A 26982-nucleotide genomic window follows, 5' to 3' on the forward strand; every position below is an offset into this window, starting at 1 on the left:
AAATAAAACATTTGTTTAGCACAAAGTCTGTGAAACTACCACAAACAAACATGAGGAAAATTCAGCTCTTTGAAACAAGAGGTCCAATAAAACCAATGTTACAAAAAAGAAAATAAACGAAAAAAAAGAATCCAAACCAGCGGCACGAGTCATCTGGAATGTTTAGTACTTTCTCCTCTGTAAAAGTAGTCACTTAGAAATAGCACACAGACAGAAAGCTGGTATGAAATGCAACACAGGAATGAAAAAATTATGTATGCATAATCAAAAGGTTTGGTAACATTTGAAGACGTAATTTTCCTAACATTCTGTGCATGAACTCCAATCAGAGAATTTTTCCCAAAAAATTATTTCTGTACCACCCACTTTAGTTTGGAAACCTTTTTTCCCTTGGTACCTTGAAGTCATTTGTTCCCAAATCTCAGGAAAATTAACAAACCAGAAGTTTCTGCCAGAAACTGAGTCACTAAGCTGGCCTTACCACTACTGGGCAGACATACAAAAACTATTCTTCATGCAAATACATATACCAAACTACACATATACCTGTAACCATTCTCCAATATTGCATTATAGTGCACAGAGACAAACCAGGGATCATATGGAGGATTTGAGAGAATATTCTTTCTGACACATCTATATAATTTATATTTCTAATTAATAATATATGACACAATATCATTGTTTCCTACATTTCTGCTGCATGATTAGACAGAAATTAGCTGTTACCTTTAAAAGAGGATGTTTCAAAAGTATTTACACATGGAAAAAGACTTTTATTAAAAAAAATTATAAAACCCACAAATAAGCAAAATACAAATCCTAGGGGGTTCTGTTACATTTTTGTGTAAAAGGCTGCACTCTAGACAAATCAAAACCCATTTAAATGTACAAAAGGAAAAAGTTATATAAAATTCACCATGGAGAATAAAGCTAGCACAGAAAAAGGGGTCATATAATGATCCAAAATGAAGCAGTCAATAAAAAATTGAAAAAAAAAAAATGGAACTTAGTGGGGAACATAATAAAAGATTCAGAAGCAAGTGATCTGGATGCTCTGCACCCTCTGCTCTGACAGAATATTCACTATGCATTTATTTACACAGAACTTTGGGGAGCAGCAAAGGAAGTTAGGAAAAAGAGGAATCAAAACTATGCATCAGGTCTGAAAACGAAATGCAATGTTATGTTTTCCAAATAGATCTATCATGTTATATCATGATTTTGATATCAGAAATTACAATTTATTCTCCTCAAGTCCCAATTTCTAGTCATATGCATTCCAGGATCCACCAGTTGCAGGTTACTCCTCACAAAACATTAACTTAGGAAGGAAATTAAAGTCTATAAAGAAAAAAAGTTATTGAAAGACATCCTTTGAAGTCACATACACAGTGCTCTACTCCTAACTCTGTTAAGGAATGGAGAATTCCATATTCCCAGCGATCAGGTTGTCTTTTACCCAGTTCCATCACCTCTTGGTTTATATTCCCATTGCAGTTAAAGGGATGATTATAGCTCATGTAAATATACCTGAACCCCCTTTAAATTAGCATGTGCAGATGCCATCACTGAATAGTTTCACAATTCATGTAGCAGTTAAGGAACTTTTGCACAAGCAGAAATCTGCCTGTCAGATTTCAATGTAGGCATAGCCTTTTATCATCTTTTAGTCCTGCATGCATTTTTAAGGCTACTCCCTTTAGAATTACTCACACCAAAATGGCTCAGCCTGGGAAAGAAGACTTCACACTCAGACTTGGAACAGCAGCCCACTGAAAACAGAGCAGAAGCACCTACAGTGGTGGCTTGGGCTAACTTGGCAGAACATAAAACCTAGTCCATCTGTTAAAAACCACACCAGCAGCAAACTCTACATCCTCCCTTCTTCCAGGATCTATGGCATCTATATGGGATGTCAGAGGTTGCCCCTCTTCTTCACCCTACGCGATCAGACTCTATTGCAGTGTTGCACGGTACAGCACCCATTCCCTTGCACCAGCCCCTCCCCAGCTGTGGGGTCAGTCTGGGATTACATGCCTGGACAAGACAGGAGAACCCATCCGATTTCAAAAGACAAGTCAGCCATCTCGATGGTTGCTGTGCCGGAACACAATGGCAGTAAGAGCGGACTAGCCATAACCAATATGGAAGGAATCTAGTGCACAGCTGAAGCTGAGGAAGGGAAGCTCAGTACGCTTCCTTCCTTCACTTGAGGAAATCTTCCAGGAGCCCATCACCTTTTAACTGCTTTTTAGATGTAGTCTTTTGTCAGTATTTATGATCTTCCTCACAGGGGTAACTGATTTTTTTTTTTGTTGTCTGAAGTTTCAGTAGGGTTCTCTGTGGACGGCACATACAGTAACATGGCTTGTTTAGCAGCATTTTTTTCTCTATTTAGTCATCAGCTTTTCTGCTTTTGATAGTTAAGTAAGATCTACTTGTCAAGCTTCAGACACTATTTTCTGCGCAGCTCATTACCAAATTTTCCACCAAATTCTGATGACCTCAAGTCTCATTAGTATTGTTATAGCTTTGTGATAGTCAGATAAAGCATCTCTACACAAACTGTTACTCTGTAAGAATCTAAAATGGTCAAAGGTAGATTAACACTAGAGAATTCTCTGACCAATTAATTCCTGTTCTTTTCTAGAGAGATATATCATGGCCAATTCTGACAACAGTTCTATTCTTTCTACCATTATTCTGCAATTTATAACAAATTATAGGTGGTTCCTTCAATTCTCGTCTCCTTCCTCACACATAAAGGGTCGTCATGGCTCTATGTCATTAAGATCTGCTTAAAGTCCAGTGGTGTATTTCACAGAACCTACATGTGATTCTTAAATTACACATAGCACCATGTAGTTTATATGACTATGTCCCAAGTACATATGGAAGTAGCAGAGACCACACTGTAGAAAACCAAACTTACTAAAATATTGCAAAAATCCAGATGGTTAAAGAAAAGTTAACTGGCCTTAGCAAATAACCAAGCTAACCTGAAGATTTTTTGGAGGACAAGATATCTTAAAGGAGTCAAAGACGCAGACTATGAGCAGGGCAACAATGGAGATTTCAGAGGCAAGGTGAACTGACATGAGAATTTTTAAGTTTTCCAAACTAAGTTTTCGGAGATTACCTGTAAATGGTAGCATGCACAGAACACCTCATTTATTCTACATTAGCAGCTCGACCACATAAATTACTGCACTTGAACTGTATTCCACTACCAATAGTGACTGTTAGAAAAGTCACATTTACTTTTTTAATTTACAGACGTACTTTGTTTATACCCATATACTTGATTCCTCTAATATGTTAAAAGGCCTTAGGGCACCATGCATTTGCTCTATCTAATCTTAAAATATTAACTAAAATACTGCATCTCAAACCCATATTTGTATGCGACTAGCACTCCTTCCCAACATTCTTGTTCAGAAGCCTTCAAGCTTGTGGCACAGCATGTTTTCTATAATCCCATTTCTTTTTTAATCACATGCAACCCCTTTTTTGTATTCTATTGATGTTAAGAAGAATGAATGCAGCCCTTGCGCTATTAAAAACAAAAAGCTTCTTACTTCCAGGAATGCATTGGCAAGACTCCACAAGAACAAGATTTAACTTTTGAGCATGGCAGTGGGCATACAAGACTAATGGGTGGTCCTTATGGAAAAAAAAAAAAGAAAGAAAGAAAGAAAGAAAAAGAACCCCCCCTAAAATTAATTCAATAGTACATGAATATTATTTTATATCTTATGCCTGATTAGATTCTTATAAAATGTTCAATGTGCAAGTCACAATACATGAGAAAACATTGAAGTGTTGTTTGGCTTTTACAAATTGTCGTTTATATCTTTATTTAAGCCATATGAGTTTTGCTTATATTTCAGAATATCTTATGATTCATCAGCCAAATCTGAAAATCATTTTTTTGCCTGTATGAGAAATGATTCACAAAATTGTGTTATAGAATGAGTCAGTTTAATCTCTAAATCAGTCAGATTAGTTGTGCCCTTAGATGAAGAAGGAATTTTTATTATAATAATTTTGCTCAAATTATCTAAATCAAGATCAGTTGTACTAAAAGTGTCTTTGCTTATTTTCCAGCAAAAAGCAGACCTTCCAAATACAGGGGGGGCTGTAGCCTTTTTTCCTGTATCTATAAACTTTGTTTTGTTCCACCTTGTGAATGATGTCACCCCTTTATTTAGATGACTTAATATGCTGCTTAACTTGCACTGTAGTCCAAGAACAGCTATGGGAATAACATTCTCTAGCTACTTTCCCATTTGAAAAACCTCTTAAAGCTGTTATCCATCTGCATTTCACTCATCGTGTGTGAAACATCTATACAGGAAACAGTAAGCTCTCTGTTTCTTACAGCTATATCCCAGTCTACAAATCAATTTATACATGAGGAGAATTAACCTCTCCTTCTCTTTCTCTGCTTTTTGGGGATTTTTGGTTGGTTGGTTTTGGGGTGATTTGGGTAGGTTTTTGTTAATCATAAGCTGTAAAAATCAACTTGAAAGAATCCCCCATTACCTCCTAGATATCTGGGTGGAGAACTTTACCTTTTATTAAAATTACTGACCTGGGCTCTGACAACACTATCATTTGAAGATGCCTGATGAAATTATCAGCATTGAAGGTAAGATACCAGTTTCTGAAAAAAAACCCACCTCAGATGCTTGAGGGTTTTATTATATTTCAAATTATGTCCATTCTCAGTCTGATTTCTTATGATTCATGAAAAAGCTCTTACTTTTGTCCAGGTCACTTAAGTCAAGGGAGAATGTTTTGCCAAATGCAGCACCTCAGCAGCATTGCAGGTTTCCCCCCCCAATATAAACTGGATTTAGTTTGCCTTGTAACAAAGTAGATTTTCATCTCTAACATAGTCACTCCCATTTAGCATTCTTTTTTAAGATCTTTCTCTGACACTGTGTTAAACACCGCATCAGAAATAGAACAGGGGAGTGGAGTACCCTACTGCAGGTGCTCTCAGTGAGCATACAGAATTAAACCAGCACTCTCAAGCTAAAGTAACCTGCACATAGCCATAGCCCTGCTCTCTCTAATTCTCAAATAATGAGTGAGCTCTAATGATTTAGGGCAAGAAAATGTAATATTAGTAGCAGGAGGGTCTAAAACTTACATATGATTTTAATGAGGAAGTAGGTTGGAATTTTATTGAGAGTATTTGTCCTTTCCAAGTGAGACCCAAAAATTTAAGCCAAATTAAGTTAAAGCTTGTACTGAGGAACTCCTTCAACTGTTTAAATAAATCCCTCTTGGAAGAGCCCCAGCATGTTCAAGAAAGTGAGGAACCTTCTGGAGGAGGTACCACAGAAGGTAAATTGACTGCAGAGTAATCAGAACAGAGTATTAAAAGAAAAAAAGAATACAGCAAGAGGAAAGAACTAGAATATGCAAATGCATGAGTAAAATTAAACTTTTGCCTGAGCCAAGAAGCATATTTTCTAACATTTGGAAGTCTGCCAATCAAATTTCAAGTAAAAAGTTGTATTCCTCCTACAGACAGCCAAAATACCTTCAGTAAACCTGATTTGGCAATCTGATTTGACAAGCCCTATTATCTACCGAACACCCACTGCCATTAATAGCTCCATTCATTTCAAATCACTTTATGCAACCAAAAAAATGGGTAAAATCAAGAGAAAAGACACGTTTAATTGTAACCAAAAGTATTCAAAACAACTTACATTGACTTTTTCAATTGTATTTAAATGTGCCTATAATCAAATCTTATAGTATTTATATATAAACTGTACTGCACACAAGACTACTTTGAGAATAAGAAAATAAAAAAATTCTAAAGCAATTAAATATACTAGTAGGTTCTGTATTATGACCTTACAATAAATACTGGGCTTTGCCATAACAATGGAGACAAATGCCAACACTGAGAAACTTGATCATAGAGATGACCCAAACAGGCTGTGATTTTATAGCACGGTGTTTTCAATGGCTGTATCACTGAGTAACAGAAAATTGAATTGCCCTTGGAACCGGAAAAAAAAATTATCTTTGTCCTTGAAGCCACTTGCTTCATTCAGTTCTCTCTACCCACTACTTCAGCAATTGCAAGAAGGCACTGCACAAATCCGCTGTGAATGTATCGAAAGAGACAGCTTACTGCACTAATAACTCTATCTTGGAGTAAGAAAGGAAAGGTGTCCTTCCATAAGAAGGAAGGAATGCTCCAAAAGAACATACTGACTTCATAATCTTGAAGAATGTTAGTTTCCTCACAGCTGAATAAAACAGCTACACCCATTTCTCTCTTTCGACCTCCCTTGCTACTGATGAGAAGGTATATTTTTTGATTCCTCCAAAGTTTAAAGAAACTGCTAAACTTCAACAAGAGTTAAAAGGACCACAGTCAAGTAGGTATCATCCAGTTCCTCACTGACTTCATCAAATAGGGTAGGGAATGAAATGAAGGTGTACAGGCAAAATAAAGCCCTGCTTTGCATTCTCTGATATGTGAAGTGACAAAAGGGGATTTTCTAAGATCCTTCTCTACAACTCATATCTTAGTCTGCAGTCATATAGTACAGCCAGTTTAAGGACAATAGCAATAGCCAAGGTTGCTAGGTTTGGCTCAAGATCTGAGCCGTTTGCTCCCTAGTGTGCAGGATTGAGAGAATATATAGAATCTTGGCACCTGCTGTTAGCGGCTACTTCAAGGAATTTAGAATTTAATTAACCTTTTTATTAATCCATACAAGATTTTATGTAAGTTCAAAAAGACCATGTAGAACATTTCTGTTTTCCTTACCTTTCTACTTGTTAATCCATGGACAACCAATGCCAGTTGAAAAAAGGTGCCACACTTTCATGTAGCTAGTTGTTTGGAAACATTTTACAACATAAGCAATTTGTTTCTAGTGAATTAGAAAGAATCCCATGACTAGCATGCTTGCTCTTTTCTTAAAGCATAAGGCCACACTGCTGTCAGCAAAACTCTCTAGAATTACAAGGCCATCCACCCAGTCACTGCTGCTCTGACCATACTGTGTGCTGAAGTCCCCCGAGGCTCCACAACCCTGCTACAGAGATGCTAACGCATGGGTGATTCAATATGCCTGTAGTTATGCTCCCAAGCATCAGAAAACGTTTTGAAGCCCCTCTTCCTACATAAGTGCCTTTTAAAAGTAGTAATTCACAAGCAAAATGGAAAAAAAGTAGAAACGTAGGGTGGCATATGGCCAAACTTTTGACTTAATTTCACCACAGGTTGCTTTTTATTTACAAGCAGCTAATCCCCTCTCAAACTACACAATAGAGCAGCCATTGGCAAAGGCAGGCAGATAAAATTGGCATGCCTCTGTATTGTTCTTGCTAATCTGAACCATTAACAGAAGGGTGAGAAGGTTAGTTTTGTCATTTAAACAGGCTTAAATCCTTTCTCCAAATGAGCTTTTGTCTACATAGAAGAATGGATCTAGGAAATTTAAGGGGTTTCTGTTAGTGTTGCATTCTCAAGTTGACTTGGCTACAGGAATGCCAACCTGTTTATTTGGCCCTCATACTGTAAATGCAAGAATTATTTCCAGCTGTCAAAACCAAAAGGGGTTCAACCTGATTAAATTATCTTAGAGGTGAAACAGGATGAGATTATAAAGTGCTAAGAAGCAACTATTTGAAAAACTGAACTGCACCTGTGCAACTAAATCTCCATTTATACAGGTGCTTTTCAAATTGAATTTGAACCTTTAAATTCCCTGATCCATCTCCTGAAAAACCACAGAAGCTCAAATAACTAATGAAATTCAGAGATAGAAAGGCTCAAAATACTTTCAAGCTGTGAAGTAAGCCTGAGACTTGATTCATTGTTGATGTGACATATCACGCATAAACATAAGGTGAACAACCCAAATGCCACAAGTCAAAGGGTAGCCAATAACTAAGTATTTTTCCTTTAGCACAGGAGAGGTATCACCTCGCCTATAAGCACAATACATAGCTGAAAATCTGGGGAAAAGAATGTATTGACTAGCATGATCTGGTTTTGTTTTGCTTTTTACCTGGCACATCTTGCGCAGATATTCAATGTGACCTTTGCTTGAGGCTCAGCCATATGAGCACTTCGAGTCTGATTAAATTTGCTCCCGGAAGACATCACACTTGTTACTCCTTCCATTCGTAGATCATCAAGATCCTCTGCAACAAGACAGAATGACTGGATGAACAGACAATTACATTTTGTAGCAATAAAGGTACTCCACCTGCAGAACCACTGAAGAATGGAACAACTCAAAACAGAAGAAAACACAGTTACCTATGTAATATTAGGAAAAGCATTTGAGAGGATTTTTATTTATATCAATTATCACTCTGTTACAAGGGGTTCCTTGAAAAACATTCAGTATCATTTTCACTTCGGTGCTGCCTGTTTCTTTCAATCTTTATTTCTCAGATTCATTTAGAAGAAACCTGTCATCACCAGGTACTATCCAATAGCTCCATTTGACATATGGCATATCGAAAATTCAGGTTTTTGAGTGTACATTCCTCATCTGATTTTTTTCACCTAGCAATGAAAAAATATTGCTAAAAGTGCTGTGCTAAACCCAGCAAACATGAAATGGATACATACATCACATCGGAAGAGACCATAATGTGCATACCCACCATACTGCTGTAATATTTCGGCAACTCAAAATAGGAACTGGATTTTCTACTATTGTAAAATCATTCCCATTTTGCAGGAAAATTGCTGAGACTCTCAGAGAATTATTTGTACAAGATCACACTGGAATAGTATATATCAGCAAGACTGTAAATGAATTCTCTTGGTTTACAGTCAGGACATTCTTTAAGGATAATCTATGTATTTTTTGCTGACATAAAATAGGCAAGTTCTAGATACCTCATGTATCCATAAACCCCAGTTTTCAGTTGTTTATAATTTGGTTAAGTTCTAGCTGAAAGGTAAACAAGCAAAACTGACTAGCTGCTATTGAATGAGCACCAAACCCTCCATGTACTGACTGATGCATGTGGCTTATGGTATACAGTATATCATCATCTAATTAAAATGTCTTTCAGATAATGTACACACAGGTACTTTCATATATTTATGTTTTAAAAAGAAATCTGATGTTAAAGGATCCCCGTGGAGCAGAAAGTGCATAAAGGCAGACTTTAAATCCTGACTTCAAACTGGGAAAAGTCACAGAGAATTTTAAAATCAGAAGAGGCAACGTTCAGTTTATGTTTAGCATTCAGTGCATGCTGAAATGTAGATTTTTTTAAAAAAGTAAAACCCTATGTCATATACATTTGTTAATTTTTCTCAAGGAATTTTCATTGAGTTAATTCAGCACTGGATATAATTTGTCCATGGCAAGCTACAAAAAGATGTTAATATTCCAGCTAGACAAAGAAGTATAACCCCATCTACCAAATCCAAAGAATAATTGCAGCATTTCCTTTAATTACTGCACTTCTGTCTCAGTATTGAATGATTTCAGTCTTTTCTGGATGCCTCTAATTTACAGTGCAGTTATTGCACTTTCTTTTCACTAAAGGAACTGCATTTGAGAAGCTACCTGGTTCCCTATACCTGTAACTTTGGATGGGAATGTTTGAATTATGAGCAAGTTCATGTGCCATCTGGCAATCATCTTGATTGACCACATTCATTACTGAAGGTCCTTAATTAAAAAAAAACCACAAACAACAACAAAAACACCAAAAAACCCCACCCCAAAAAAATCATACAGTAATTTCAGTACTAAACTCTGTGTTTGTGTGTATATATTGTTCAACAATTTATAAGTGTTTTGCAGAAGAGCATTAGTTCATAAATAAGAATGTTATTAAAATATATACGAGTGCAATAATTCATTTTAAGAACAAAAAAAAGGTTTCCAAAGGTTCAGATGTTTCTATGTAACATCAGAAAGAATCAGTCTTAGCAGAAAAGGATTTCATTGAGAAGTCAATTCAGTTACAGGGTCTGGAACACTGAATCTTTTCTCTTTCTTTGTATTCTTTGCTAGACCAACTAGTGATGATACAGCTGAGCGGTTCAGTGATCTTATTTAGCAGCAATGAGGTAATTCACTGAGAAAAGAGAGAAAGAAAAGCCAAGTCGATGACTGCTTATGGGATGGAAGACAAGAATACTGCGAAACTACTCAAATCCTTAGAAAATTGTTACCTATCTTTGTACAGTGGCTGGACGTTCACATAAATGAAATAATCTCACTTGTGCTAATTAAAGTTTGTTATTTTAATGCATGACTGTGCACTGTATTTCTTTGATTGAATGTTAATTCTCTGTTGTTTTCTACATGAATTAGGGTATGTCTGTGAAGTCCTTATCTTGGACCTCCAGCAATTTCCATTAAGTATGTTCGATGTAGTAAAAAACCTACCTACAAAACAAAATCCCCTTACATTTCTCTCAAATCAGCAATTCATCAAAATAAATTCACACAGCTGCAATCTTCATGTATTGCCATAACAACAATACACAAAAATACTTAAAAAGTGAGATAAACATCACAAGTGTAATAGACCATAGCACAGAACCAGATGTTTTCTGTATCGATAATGCTGCACTAAGCTAAATTCTTTGTCATTTTTTAAACAGACAAGTTTCATCAAAAAGGGAAAGGGAAAAAGGGTATCTGTTTCAGCTAAACAAAAACATAGCCCAGTAAAACAAGGCAACACTTTTAAATAGGACGTTGTTTGTAATTATTTACTTCCTTCCTTTCTAGCGGAATGGCTGAGGAAAGGGAAAGGGGTACTAATGCCGAGTATTCTAGAAAGTGTGCAAGACTGCTTAATGTCTTAGGATGAAAGAGTGTGGAATCCTCTTACAACACCTCCTACAAGACTCGCACACCATTTGCTTTAAGGACAGAGCTCTTCTTATGTAAAACTCCTATTAAATGCACTGAAAATTCAGTTGCACAGAAGGCTCAGGTAAGCAGGTTATGTGCTACATTTTTTTATACAATCTATTCACTTTTGTCTCTTTCCTCCATTATAAAACACGTAGTTATTTCATAGGAGTAATTCAAGAATTATAAGGTGCAAAGTTGGAAAAAGTTCTGGTTCATCTTTACAGAGGTTATCACAGTTCAGTTTGTTCAGTCTAATGCTAAGAAAAGCACTAACTGTTTTCATGTGAGAGTAAAAAATACAGATAATTAATTCCGATTTATGTTACAGCAGGCCACCAGTGAATTCTGACGTCCCAGTAAAATAATGCCTCTTTCTCTGAAGCAATTAATTTCTCAAGGCGGTGTTCTTACATCATGATAGACACTGATGTATTCCATGTACATAGCAAGGATCACTGACTGAAGCACAGACTCTTAATATGCTCTACTACTCTCATTAAAACAATCTAACTCCCTCTCTCCAAAAAAAACCACCCAAAAATTAAGCCAAAAAACCCCAAACCAACAAAACCCTACTACCAATAGCACTTCTGCCTGCATTCCAGTAATTTATGCTGCTTTCTATGTCATAATTGTATGTTTCTTATTATGTTTACCAATGCTCTCTGGTTTAGATGAATTTTCTTATCTATACCAAGAGAGCCCCCCAAAAATCCCACCTTATTTCTGAAAGAACTGTTGGAACAAGCAGGAATTAGGCTTCCCGACAAAGAACACCTGACGCTTCAGTCCTGAAAATTATGTTTAAACATTTACTTCAACAGAAGCAAAACTGGAGTTATCTTCTGCAATACGCTACGTACATGGTGTCATTTTTTTTCTTCTTACTCATCTATGACTTCAATGCCACAGAGTAGACACCGCTGTTAAGTCTGGCACACGTATTCTAATATATCTTTCTATTAACATCTTCAAATATTGGAATTTGGCCGCGTTCAGACCCATGCCATAGACTGTTGATGCAAATATCATCCTAAGTAAATCCATCAAGAGACTTCACTCCTTACAGTCACTTGAAATTCCTGAACCCAATGTTCTGAGGACATCTTAGTAAGCACCTGAAGTTAACAATAAATTCTCTAAATGCTTGTGCTTCCACTGAAGGATGCATGCAAAACCAATTGAAATATGATGTTGCTAAATCCTTGAGTTCACATGTCCACCTCTACCTGGATCATTTCTCGGAGCCAAATCCCAGCAGAATCACACTGCAAAACCAACACGGGATGACAGAAAGCAGCATTGTTTGCATGTACTGAAACATACAATGAACCCTTGATTAAAGTTCTCACTTTTAATCAGCAAGAGTGAGAGGAATCTGTCTTCATTTTCTCCATCTTCCTATTTTAAGCTGGGACTGGAATTAAAGTAGAAGGAGCCTTTTCTGACAAAGACATTCCAGTTTCATTAGAGCACACATCAGAATCTTAAGACAACTACACCACACACTGGCCCACAGCGCTCCTGCTTATTCTCCTTTTCCACTAGGTGGGATACTTGTTTACTACAGAAGACAAGTTACTTGCAGGCAAGACTGATGGAGCACTAACTTAGGGGATGACAGTGTCTAAGATGCAAGGTCTGGGCTTCAGACCCTTGCTCCAAATCAGGCAGATTAAGTTTATAAAACAAGTCTCGGATATCCCAGCTGCACAGACCACTAACTGAATGCAACTTCATATTTAAATGAGAAAGTCCATAACCACAGCTGAAAAGAACAGGCATCATGCCCTCTTATCATTCCCTACTAGTAATTCTAGGACAAATGATCTAATACCACAAGCACCCACTGCTCACCCACTGGTTTAGTAACAGTGACTGACTATAGAACCACTGTTGCTCCACACCAATAATGATTTCAAACACATTGGTCTAAACCTATCAACTAGGTAGCTTCATTCAGTTCTAAAGAATTATTTCAAATACTTTATTTTTACTATAACAGGACTCTGTTATTGATTGGAGGCACATTAATTACCTCTACATTTCCAATAAAACACAATTTAGAATATTTCACTTGTTACATCACATTCTACAATGCATCACTGCAACTGCCATAATTGTACAAAAGTACACGCACTAAAAGAATAATATAGAACTGCAAAAAGGTCATAATGAGAAAATTCAGAAAACAATCAGAAATTCTGGACTTCAGAAGGCATCTAAAGGAACATCTTTTAGTGTTTTTCCCTGGCAGACTTTTTACTTTTTGCACTTTAGCTTTAAGCAAAAAAACCTTTTTAAATTAAAAGAAAATTTTGATTAATATTTTTCATCAGCTCCAATTCTGATGTCCTTTATTTATGCAGCCACTATATTTATTTGAACATGCAATTCAGACTTCAGTTGAACTCTGCATTCTTAAAAGAAAACCACCAAAAAAAAAGCTTTGTCATAATAACAGAATAAGCCATGTTTAAATCAGTACGCTTTTTTTCAATCATATCAAAAATATCAGAGCATTAAAGGAATGTATATTCAAAAGGCCTCATTTTGTTTTAATTTTAGTTTGTTTTTTTTTATTTTCTAATGAAGAGGAGCCAGCCATAATATTTTTCAAGTGTATTTGGTTAACATAGTACAGATGTTCCTTACAATATATATCCAAAATACTGAATTTTACATTACATTGTCACGGTTTTCTTTATAAAATCTGTTTTGCATTAAACTGATAATTTGCATGCTGCTAATATAAAACTTTACGAAAATGAGCTACGATGAATAATAATACATTAATTCAGTAGTACACCTCACTAAACATAAAGCAACTACAGTGATTTTCCAGCCAGTCAGAGCGGACAACTGTTTAGCTTTGTATGAATCCGTTTTTGCACTGAGGGCCACATTTGTATTTCTTTGTATCCACCTAATTTATTCTGCCAGCCACTTGGCAGGATTAAGCGTACGCCTTTTATTGAAATGAAAGTTGAGGCAAAGCATAAAAATTATAAATAAACTTATGCCAAACATTTCTAGTAATGCTGAACCTTCCAACACCTTTCTTTTGAAAAAGTATTTTGAATAAGTGTTTCTGGAGTGCCAGTTACTAAAGCATCTGTATGCTCTCTTCCATAAACCTATCTAGATCAAGGGTTCCTACAGAGGGAATAGCTCTCTTTCCCCAGCTACTCTTTTCTTTTTCTTGAATGGAAATGATCAAATCCCATATGCAGTCAAACACTTTACATGTCCCTTCAGAGAATCTTTGTGATGAAACACACCAAGTAAGAAGCAAGATGCTTGTACAGCTTAAATTTTCTACTGAGAAACTAGCACATCTCCCATTTTAAAAAAAGTGCTTTTCAGTGAAGCACTATACCCAAATGCACCCGACTGCAGACCAAGCTGTTGTGTTAGCAAAGTTCCAGTTAATTTAAGGACTCATATATGAGTGATCTCAGACTGGACAGTTTGGGCAGACAGAGAAGGCAAAGAAATCTCTGAACTCTATTTAGCAAAGGATACTTAGTGTGTTGTATGTGAAAGTTCATGGTAAGCTCTAGGTGTATTTAAGTCCTGTCTGAGACGGTAACGTATCAGTAATTCTATGACAATCACCAAAACGCTTAGATTATAGGACAGAAGGAAAAAAACCTGTGGATCTTTGTTATTGCTCTTCAAATTTCTGCCCAACTGCAACAGGCAGCCCTCCTTGTTACCTCTGCTAACTATGAATCAACGGTAAGAATAAGATGGCACCCAACAACTGAAGCTTTGCCGTTTCTTCCAGTTCCATCCCTCTATCAGCTTGTAACAACACTGCTTTGTCCTGAGACAGGACCATCTGTTCTGTATTCACTATCCCTATTTTGGCCAGACACTGGGACATCTGGAAGACTGCACTGTCTACACTCAGAGAAGCAGACACTGTGCTGGATACCATCAGCATACCAATGGCATCACGGCTGACAGTATATGCTCTTCCTCACTCACTGATTAAATTCATACCACTGACGTATTTTGAGGGTAGAACAGAATTTTTAAATATAATTTTCTCTCTCCAGCTGGGTCAATCAAATAAACTAGCAGGTACATCAAAACAATCCCACACATCCAATAGATAAGCCAGGTAATAAAGTTCCAAATAAACCATGCAGTTTTCTGGTAATATTTTTACTGAAGAGAAGTAAATGCTTTTTGAAGAAATTTTTGTTACTAAACTTTGTTACTTGAAACTTGGTTACTAAAAAAACTCTGTAGTTGGGGTGTTGTATAGGTGCCAGTTACTCTGTTGAGATTGTCTTGTGTAACTGGCCGGTTCAGTGCACTATCATGTTACATTTGCTTATGCTTTTGGTTTGGGTAAGAGAAAATTAGAAGGTTTTTGGTTTTACCACAATGCTTGCGCAAGCATACTGCAACACAGGACAGAGAGCTGGCTGAAACAGAAAATAATCTAGTGGTACATATGACACATGTGGTTGCTACACTTTCATTGAATATTGCCGAACAAGATTTTTGCCTAAATAATGCATCAAGCACTGCAGCACCTTAGTTCATGTAATGTTAGTTCATGCCTACTACCTTATACACCATAGAGATGCATTTGCTTTTACTCAGCGCTACTTTAACTTCTGGATATGAAGTAGAATCACACATTTCTCTAGCAGATCTCATTCCAGAACTATAAAATCTTGTAAACACATTAAAGAATGTTACCTGACAAGTCTGCTTCTCAAGACGCACGAAAGTTAATCATGACTCCATTGAACTCAACTGGAATTTGCCATTCTCCACAGACTGAAAAATCTATCTGAAGTATTGCAAGTTTCTCTTTTGGATTTTAGCTCATTGAGAGCTGTGAAACTCCGTAGCTCTCAAGACATGTTTAACTTTGGAGTCCACAGCACTGGAACAGAATGTGAACTACATCCCCTGGAGGCCACTGTATGCCATCCTCTGTGGAGTATAAAATCTGCACGCTAACCATTCAAAGTAATTTGATCAACTGAGCGGGAGGCAAAGATCCTAGAATGGAAAGCCAATTCAGCATCAGAGAGCAAATGTTCCTCAAAAAGTTCTGAAATAAACAAGGATGGAGGAAACGCAAAACCTGAAGAAGCACAATTGTCATATGCTGGAAGGAGGCAGCAGAAAGGAGTACAACATATCACAGAAGATAAATCGCTAACTCAGTATATTTTCCTTCTCAAAAAGAACCGTCTGTTCTAAATTCCTAGAGTGCAGGCAGTCTAACTGATAGATAATCTAAAAATGAAATGAGGTCAAACTTGCAGTACAAACCTTATCAACAGGAGGAACAGAGAAAATTAAAATATTACGAAGTCCAAACTGAAAGCATCTTCAATAATACACAGCAGAGATCTATTTCAAGCCAAAACAGAACAGGTAGCATTGCACTAAGAGGAAAGTTAGGTCAACACAAAAGGCCAAGTGAATCATGGCTTTCAGTCTTCAGGAGCACTAGCAAAGCTCACTGGCCCTGAAGTACTGTTAGCTCAGGTGGTGGACAAATGAGGTCAAACTCCAAGGTGCTATCCAGCAGTCACTAAGGATGCAGCCCTATAATCCAGCCCCCAGTGGTAATGAAAGTCTCACTTATTTCCATGCTCTTAACCCTTTCTACCATTCCCAGTGATACCAGTGCTTGATTCTCACCTGAGCCTCATGCGAGCTCATTCAGGGGAAAAATACGACATTATTAATGGAATCTTCTCCATCAGGCTTAGTGAGCTGCATAGGCACAGTGAGGGGGTCATAAAAGTATTAAAATAATTTTAAAGGAAACAACAGCAGCATACAACCTGCCATGAAGGAACAGAAGAGGACCATTTTCTTTAATGAAAGCAATCGATCATATTCAGTTACGCTCAGCCCATCTCCCAGAGCCATGCCCTAAATGGTGAAAGCATTAGGTATTTAAGCAACACTAACAATTCAGAATATGAACATATTTCTACAGGATTAAAGCACCAGAAGAAAAAAAAAGTTTATCAAAGTATCAGAAATAAAAGCAAGCTAGACATCATTTTTCCATGGACAGAAGGATACCCCATCTGCAACTCACCACTGTTGCTTTTAAGGACCTTAAATTGTGCTTCTCTCAAAACACAAGGATCAAAGTTTTCAAAACTGGTATTGTATCAGAATATTCAAGTATACATTCATAAAAGCTTTGCTAATATATTATCAAAATATGATCCTTAATAGTATGTGCTAGCATATCAAAATTTGGAATTTATTTTATTACATTTGCCAAGTAATTACTGCTTTTCTATTTTTTTCTTATTTAACTGAGTAATGCCAGCTGCTCTAACGACTGAACGTGTGAATAAGCCTGAACACAAGAAGCAGGTTAAGATCTCTTGTGATCAACACAATACCTTACCTTCTTATCACCTGTTCTTCATGTTTTAGACCTCTTGAAATACAGTAATGTACATGAATTAAATTAATTCTGATATTATAACTGTATAGAGATTTTTTTTAAAGTGCAGATTTAATGGGTGAGTCTTGCTCTACCACCAGTTGAAAGAAAAACTGAAGTTGCAGCCACTTCAAAAGTTTTCACAAATGAGAGAGGTCATTATGTGCTCACAGAAATTTTCAAAACTTAGTAATTTACCAGTTTCACTGTCATGGATACAAATATTATTCTGAAACTAATGTACAGATACATTTGCTCACCCATAAAATGATGTCACATCAATTCAGCTGCATTCCCCCAAGTGCAACACCCCTTCAGTTTCCCAAAATATTCTGAAACATCGATAACGCTTCAGCGTTATCCACAGAAATACTTTTTTTTCAGCTCCCAACTGACATTTTCGATTCTCTATGTACACAGAAAGTTCCCTTTCAGATGAGCACCCCAGAACAGTCCTGAGTAAGAAGCTCTCCCAGCTGCCAAAAACGCTCAGTATTCCCTATCACCTGAGCAGCTCAGTTTGTAGCCCTTCTCATAACCCTTTCAATAAGCACCCTGAGTAAATACCCATAGCAGCTAACACAACTTCCTATCACACCAGTGAAGGTCTCCTGCCTGTTTAATGTTCTGTTTCAGGTATCATCTACTTATGAAACATTCATTAACGTGAAGATTCAATGTAATTTGAGATAATGTCCCGTATAAGCAAATCAAACAATATAATCCAAACAAATTCTAAAAAACAGGTTATCAGAAACAGAATTCCCAAGGCACTGGTATAATCATAAAGTTCATAGAATTTGGAAGTTTTAACAGAAGTGGTTTGATGCCTTAAGCAAATACATTATTCAAGCCTTTTCACCAATGCTTTTGAACACATCAATAAACAATCAATATTCAAAGATGAAAAAATAACTAATGCCCAGCAGTGAGACCTTAACAATATTTTGTCTCTGGTAACCAGCCATACATCTAAATTTTACAGAACAAATATTTTTATCAGATCATTATGTATCATAAAAAAAAAAACCAATAAATCCAGCATAATTATTTGTGACTGACATAAACCAGTTGCTATCCATTTCCTGAAAAATACATGAAAAAACGAGTTCCTCTTCAGAAACACTCAAATATGTGAAAAGATTCTTCTATCCCTCTAAGGGCATGCAAGTAAGATACATTTCTCCATACAGCCAAATGCAGAAATAGGTCTGCAAACTATTGTCAGACACCTTGCCAAGCCTCCTCTATCCCAAACGTCACTTAAGGAGTACTTCTACAGTTAGGTGATAGTGATTGAATAATTAAATCTGTGACATTCTAAGGAATTGTCTCTCCACATGCATTAATTCACATTCACCCATGGTCATATATACAGTAATTAACTAACTAAGTGTGAGAAACAGAAATGAAATGATATACAATGTTCCTTTGCATACGTAAAAATTATGGCAACCATTCAGTCAGTTTCTGAGCATCCTAAATAAAATACAGAGTAATCCATTTATCAAGAAAAAGCCTTTGACTTCATGTGCTGGAATAATCTTTTAGAGATGTGGCAGGTGAGCAGAAGAAAACAATGCCACATGTAAGCCTTGATTAGGAATGACTGCATTCTCCATGTGCAGGAGAGAAAACAGGACTCTGGTCCACAGTTCAATCTCTGAAGAAGGAAATACAGCATAAAGAAGTAACTGTAACTGATCATGTAACAGGAAACTACCACAATGAATGGTAACGTCTCCGTAAGGCATGTGCAGGATGTGCACCCATCTCTACAGTGTTTTGAGGATGAAACCAGCTGATTTGCCTCAGAAATCGACAAGCAACAAGTGGAATGTTTCTATATAAAAACTGTAAAACAGGCACACGGCAAGTATGGCTTATCTTCTCAATCTCAAAACTATGTTTTCAATTGAGTTTAGTTAGGCAAAAGATTATGTATGAAAACAAAATTAATTATCCTTCATTTGCATTTCACATAAACCATCCATAATGATTTATAATAATAATTTACAAACAGTAACAATAAATGCTGATTTTATATAATACAAATGTTACTTCTTCCAGCCTACTGGCAATACTTTAGTTCTCTGAACAATCTTGAAGCTGAAACTTCACATCAGAAGAGACCTGAAGGAAGACTAAGAAAGGATTATATGCAACAATACTTTGGTATTTAAATGTCAGCATTCATAGTTTCAAAACCAGGAAAATTTAAAAGACAGTGACATTTAAAAATTCTGCAATAATGTAGAAATGTTTTGGAGAAAAAATAAATTTATTTTTATTATATATTAATTAAACATAAATTATATATTTATATTATATATATGTATATAAAAATAAAATATATAAAAAATGTTATTTACCTTTGCTGGAAAGGACAAGTATGTGACTATCACTTTTTTTTATTATGAACTATGCCTTTAAGAACAATTTTGTGTTCTTGTTGTTTCATTTACAACATCTTTTCAAGTTTTTATTCTCATCACATTGAAAAGAAAACAATCTCTTTATAACTCCTGGTTTTAATAAAGTAAGGGGAGAAACTTTCTGAATCCACAATTGAATTTATTTCTCTTTGCATCTGGTTAAAAATCAAAACTGAAAAATCCTATTATTTGCATATTTATTTATATATAATTATTCCAAGGACTATAAACTTTCTCTGAAGAAAATTAAAAACAATGGAATGACTATAATTCTTTTCATTTCTATTTTATGTCTTCATTATTGAATACTTCAAAGATAACACCATTTCTTTACAGACAAGAAACTTGGGCCACATCAATGCTACCCAGAAAACAGGAAGCCAATAAATGTAACCTTAGCGTGTCCAAAACTCCACCTTTTGTCACACAGGCACATTGTAACCTCAGCTGCTCAGTCCAGTAATGTATAAACTTTGTGTTTAACATCACATACATACATACATATCCTATTAAATTTTCATTTCTTTTTCAGCTGCTCAACATGTCCGTATTTTGCTAACCATTTCCATCATCATTTTTATACATACTTCCAAAGGTGACTCGCCACCTTGTTTCCCACAATCATACTCCCTCCCAGCAACACCTTGGCTTTAAATGCATCAGTGGCCAAACTCATATTTCACTGCAGTGAAGCCAGGACTTGAACTTTTTTAAGCGTGCTTCCCCTGCAGCTTATTGTTCCAAGATAGTGATGATTTAAGGAGCAGTTTCACATTCAGTTTAAGCTAAACAAAGTCTGCACTGCCACTGAAAAAGTCAGACCTGCCCGTCTCCCACACATCAGCTGACTAACGCTGCCCACCCTTCCACTAGCAGTAGCGCTTGTGTGACCCAAAACCACTGGGGCCAAGCAGCTCACCTGTCTGAAGGTCATCTCTTTTTTTGCTGGGTTGATTTTTGGCCTAGCTCAGATTCACTCTTCCATTATCTTCTTTGAGGTTTCTTGCTCAGACATGGACTCTTTTAAGCAGGCACTCAGAAGAGCTGATTTTAAAACACAACTTAGTATTTTTTCCATTCGGTGTCTGGTGACATCAAACCAGTTAAATTAAATGAGGGTCATGGCTGGTTAATGAAGTTAAAATAGAGGATACTACCAGGAAGCATGTTCATAGTAAATGACAATACTACGTCACCTTGAAGTATAATTCTTATTTTCCTTTGAACGGGAAGCTGAAATCCTGTAGGCTACAATTTGAGGAAATACGCAGTAGATATTAGAAATTAGTTTTAGTAGTTATTTTAACACCTCTTGTTTTGGATTTAGTTTATGAAAAAATATTGTAAAAAAAAAAAAAAAGGAAAAAAAGAAAGATGACTGTAAGAAGGACTCAGAACACAGAATTACATACAACAGCTTCCAGTGTCAACTCATACTTACTGTTTAGTAAGTCTTACTGCTTAGACTTCAAATGATTTAATATCAAAGATAACTTAGCTCCTTATCTCCTTATATTTAAATCTAGCATCTTTCCTCTTTCTTACTCCATCTTTGTCCACGGGCATTTTTTTTTTTATTTTATACTTGCCTGTATTTTTACTGTACTTGCCTCTCCCTCACCATTCTAGTCTTCGCTAATTATGCAAAGGATCTAGTAGCTACTTACAACAATGAACAGACATCCTTCAACTGAAATGCTCCTTTATTTTTTATTTATTTTTCCAGCATTCTTATGTGATATTATAAACTGATCACTATCCTGATTTCTCTTCTTATTAATTCTTGGGTTTGAATTTCTCATATCCTGAATTCTTTTCAGTCTCCATATCCTCCCTTTCCACTACCTCTCTTGCAGTATAACTTTTGCTACATTTTGCCTTTCTCATCTTTGCTGCACTGTCAAAGTACCCTACATATAATAATACTTACTGCCAGTATATTCACATACAAATATTTGTCTTCATGAATGCTGGGTCATTAAAGAAAATGCAAGAAGAGAAGCTGGTAGCACTACTTTTGATGTCAGCAGGTGCACTGCAGTTACTGCAGTGATGTGTCTAAGCCAGCACTAAACTTGCAAACTCAAAGTACTGCATGCCACAGTAACCCTGTGAATCACAGCAATGGCTATTGAGTTCTTTGGTTTGCTCAAAACTGCTAGATACATACTGCAAAAGCTGGCACTGCAGTGGTATCTGACTTGGACTGCTTGAAGATATCCTTTGTTTGCAGGGCAGTCACAGCATTTACTGCAGTATTCATAATTTATCTGATGGAACTTCTGTCATTTAATTTGTTAAGACAGAAATCAAAGTAGACAAATGGGATACCTGAAATTGTAGGTGGGCTAAAGAGCTGTTTAGAGGTACCTTGATTTATTTTTTATTTTCATTCTCTCTCTCTCCTCTCATTTTTATCAAGCCTTTCCAAACCTAATTTTGAGTTCTGCAAGTATGAGAAGAGTTCTTGTTCTGAAAAAGCATTTGTTCCTTTTCTGCTTTGCTATAAATTATATTTTACTTCACTCTAGTCTTTCTTCTCCATGTTGATTTGTCTTCCATTCTCTCTTTGCTTGCAGCGATTACAACCATTAGAAAAAAATATTCCATTTCCATTTAATTTTACAAAACAGAACACTGTCAGAATCCTTTTACATGCAAAAACTCTATTAGAAAGAATGGCTCACCAAGCAACAACCTTTTAATATATGATGAATCAACTGTTTTCAAGTAAGAGCAAGTAAAAAGTTTGGATTTTGCCTTGTTATTTACTGTTGTCATATTTATTTACTGCTTGCAGTATTTAGAATCTTAGGATTTTTAAATTCAGTGTTTGCACTTGGTATCATGTTCCATGGTAAGAGCACACACCTTGCAAAAAACAATTAAAATCCTGCCTGGTCAGGGAAAGGAACACAAACAAAAAACAGTAGAGGTGGCTGTTCTGTAAGCGTCAAACCTAATGAGTCTTGAATTCTTACGGATTTTGTTACATCCAAATAATTTATTCACATTAATTTCAGCTGTTTGCCTCCACAGTTCTTATAGTATTCTCTCCCTACTAATTCTGCCCATCTTCCTTCTTTTCCTCTCCTTCATTAACTCAAACAGCTTGTCCCAAATTGCTTGAGCAAGTCAGCAGATGCTTTGTTTGATTCAGAGCCATAATACTGATCAACCTGCAGTAGTACCTCTTTAGTCTGTACTGAAGGTTCAGGGTGATACTAATGAGATTGTCTTCTATCCAGATACAATTTTCAGGAAATTGAAGAAATTTCATGTATTAGAGACCTGTCAAATTCTGCTGAAATCTGTCAGTAGAATTAAAAGTTACTAGGGCTTTAAGTCAAAGACAGATGGGCACACCTTACAAAATGATATAAATGCACAGAAAACCAGCCTCATAGGAAACCAGGGGCTGAAAACTTGCAGGGTAGAAACCGGTATACAGGGGATATCACAACTGGGTTACATCACACTAAACTCATGGCTTTGCAACTTTGTTACTGTGAACATCTCCACCGGTTAAGACACTGGACAAAACAAGCACTTCCCTTTTTATCAGGTTTCAATAGTTACCATTTTATAAGCTTTTGTCCTTGAAATACCAAATGTATGCAGTCTCCAGCAGACTCACCCTGCCTGAAGTTGCTACCAGCCAAAACCACCTTCCCCTCCTCTGACAGACCTCGCTACTCTCCGAGGCAGAAACAGGCTTCCTTAATGCACTGGGCTGAAAACAACAGTGATTCACAAGCTAATTTACAAGCAGATCAGATGTCTCTGCCCTGAAGGCTTCCATATCTATTAAAGGTGCAGGGCAAGCCAGATGGCTGAGGGTGGCAACAACTTCAGCCAACAACCTCCTGCTGCAAGTCTGTCAGAAGCCAAACAAGAACAAATTTATACTCACTAATGATTTTGCATGCCCTTTTTCATTCCTTCTCTAAACTAGTATGTATAAAACTCATCAACGTCTGTCTCCAGTCATTTCCCTTGCACATTTTCCAATCTCCTTCTACTCTGCTGTATCCACTTTGAGATGAGGGTGCCTAGAATGGAAAGCCTTTATACCAAACTGAGATAGCCCACTGGATACACACAGGAACAACTGAAAGAGACTTGAAAGAAGTCAAGCAGGATATGCAGTGCAGACAATGCTCCATCTTGACCTAATAGCATGGGTCAAAGGTACCTGGCTCCTTTTACGTTTACAGCTGTCATGGGCCTGCAAACATACATCTCATCACAACCATTCATGTAATTGAGTAGTCTGGAAATTGCAGCAGTAGTTCAAATCAGTCTTTCTGACATGTTCCCAAACATTTCTCAATCACAAAACTCATCTACTGTCAAGCTGTTAATTTTTAGAAAATTCTTCCACTTGTTTTTGGTCTTGACCAACTTGGGTATTTTTTGGTAATGTTGTGAACAGCATTTTACTTATGATCTATAAGAATAATAAAATACTAAACTACAACATTCTAATAGAGGTACCCTACTGCTACTGGATTGCTAAAATAATAAATATTAAAAGGTCTAATGTATTTATTCATTATTATTATTATTATTATTTTGCCACACGGGCAGCTTCTAATCAATGATAGCACTTTATTTATCACTTTATGACTACTTAATTCCCTTAGTATCCTTTTGTGAGAGGCTTTGACAAAGACATTTTATGAATGTCCAAATCAGTCATACCTACTGGCATTCCTTAGCCGGTATTTTGCCAACACCTTCATGGAATCATTAATTACACACAAAAAAAAGGAAGAGACAGCTGCACTCAAGCCTAGCCTCTAGAACAGTCACCTTTTTATAGTTTTCTAGGGTGAACAAACTTGACATCCACCTTTAAAAAAAGGGGGAAGAATTCCCCCCTGCTAAAATGGTTGGTTATTGAGAGAAAGAGAAAGCGAGCTTTAAGTATTCAGTGTTTGAGCCCTGTACTAACCTCAGAAGTAATATTATAACTCACATCCTAACCATCAGTTTCTTATCAGAAGGTGTGAAATATTTGTATGGAAACTCCTCTGATGTCTTCTTTCTCAAAACTGGACCTAATAACTAGCTAACCAAAAATTAATCCAACTGTATAGGTAAACTCATAGAAAAATCTAAATACCAATTTTTAAGTGGGTCATTCCCCTTCAAACAAATCTTTAATAAATTCATTTTTTTTTTTTTTTAGTTTTAATGTAAAATAAGTATTTACTTCAAAAAAGGTATTTTCTGTTTTTATGACACAAGATGTTGCTTAATAAGCAAGTGCTGGGCTCTGTAATATTTCAAGTAAAGGTATTTGTAGAAAGATACTTGGTGGGAGTTACTGACACTGGGACACTACATACCAACCTGTCATTTTACACATCACAAAACTGATGCCAGTAATATGCAAGACAATACTTAAATATTTATAATTCTTGGCAATTCTTGGAATGGCAGTGGGCAACAGAAGTGTTCTGATGCATGCTGATAAAATGTGTCGTTCAGGAGAGGTTAACAAGCAAACAGAACAGAACCTAACTGACTATTCCCAATGAGACACTGAACACGCTTATAAGCTCTTGAATACTGCTAATCATGGTCATAACTAATCCTTATATATAGGTGACTCAAAATACTGCATAAATATCATCTTACACCACTGAATCAAAGCCCAAGTTACAAGCTCTCAGAAAGGTTATGCTGCGGCAAAGATAATAGTAAAGAAATATAGTTTTGCCTTGCATTCACAATTGTGTCAGCAGAACGCTTCCTTGTATTAAATGGTTCTGTAAATCCTGGCAGCTTACCCTGTCATGCAGCCTGAATACACCAAGAAAACATTATCTATTTCACAGCCAAGAACCATTTATTTGGTACTTGGCAGACTGCTTTAAGGAACGATACAATGCCTAGGGAGTACATGCACTATTTATTCTCTAAATTTCAGCTCACTGTTAACCAAGTAGACAAAAGGGACAATAGCTCAGAGCCCATCCTGTTAGAATATATAAAACCAGGGACAGAAATATTTAATATACCGTTAGTTAAGGAATGCCTCTCGAGGTGAAAAAAATCACAAAGTTTTCAGAGTTGAGCAACCATTTTGGACCACTGAAAACAGAAACCTAGTTTGATGATCACCAACAATATTCCAGATGCTCATCCCTTCTTTTAAGAAAAGCGATTCTGAAAATGAAAAGGTAAGTTTAGTGTTACCTGTTCTGTATTTAAAACATGTGCTATGCTATGATCTTTTCTAGTTGAATGCCACCAAATGCATTTCAGTGATGTCTTCACACTAACAGGGGATGACTGATGTTCAGATGTCCATGTTAGTCCTTTCAGCTATATTCAAAAATATTGAATTATTAAGTTTAAAAATACTTGATTCCAAAAACACCAGGCTTCGAATGGATTTACTCCAGCTTTCCTACCCAGTAGCAATCATTTTGGTGGGTCTCTCTCAGAGATAGCAATGCTGGAACCTGCCTGTTGCTATCGCACAAGCCTGAGAAAACCTACTTGGCACCAGTCAGCATCTGCCTCTCAGATCACAGGGCCTTGGAGTTTCCAAGTAAGCCGGCAGTTTAAAGCTTTAGCTCTAACCAAAGACCAGGTTTACATGCTGCACACTGAAGCCAAAATACCATTGTAATCCCGTCTCCTAACTGCAGAGCTAGGACATAGACCATGCTTGTAAATTTGGATATAGGTAGCCCAGGTCTGTAATTGCACAACCCACTCAGGCTGCCCCTGAGCCACAGATCTTGCTGCTCGCTGTGGCTCCTCCATGAAATCAACATTCTTGTCAATTTCACAGCTACTATTAGCAGGGAAACTGAGAAGAATGTCAATTCCACCAGGCTGCCTCAGGGGGATCGGGCATCTTCGGACAAAGAGCAAATTGTAAAATTCCTGTTTCAATCTTATTTGGAACAAAACATTTTAAAGAAAATAGTAAAAATGTCTGCTATTCCGTCCACTTTCATATTCACACTTTTGCTTTGAGGCATGTCTCAATAGCCATGCAAATTATAAAAGTTGTAATTTCAATACTAAATGGCATTGAAAACAATAATCTGCCACTTTCAGTGATCCCCAAGGTACAGCGGAAAGATTGTAACTACTTGTCACAGGAAATGGCCTATCCTTTTATTGGCAACAAACTACAAGAATGCTGCAACATTCATTTTTAAACTGTAATTCTTGACATCAC

The 26982-nt window shown here is 36.5% G+C and overlaps 1 protein-coding gene across 2 annotated transcripts in view; it reads right to left on the minus strand.

The window, feature by feature from the left end:
• The window catches only part of C3H8orf34 (chromosome 3 C8orf34 homolog), a 167723-nt gene that overhangs the window by 51045 nt on the left and 89696 nt on the right, over nucleotides 1-26982 (minus strand). For both annotated transcript variants that reach the window (XM_056333302.1, XM_056333303.1), the window contains exon 8: nucleotides 8058-8193. In XM_056333302.1, coding sequence (XP_056189277.1) covers nucleotides 8058-8193 — 136 coding nt within the window. The remainder of the gene's footprint in view (nucleotides 1-8057; nucleotides 8194-26982) is intronic.

The sequence above is a fragment of the Falco biarmicus genome, chromosome 3, assembly GCF_023638135.1.
Source record: "Falco biarmicus isolate bFalBia1 chromosome 3, bFalBia1.pri, whole genome shotgun sequence".
NCBI classification, from domain to species: Eukaryota; Metazoa; Chordata; class Aves; order Falconiformes; family Falconidae; genus Falco; species Falco biarmicus.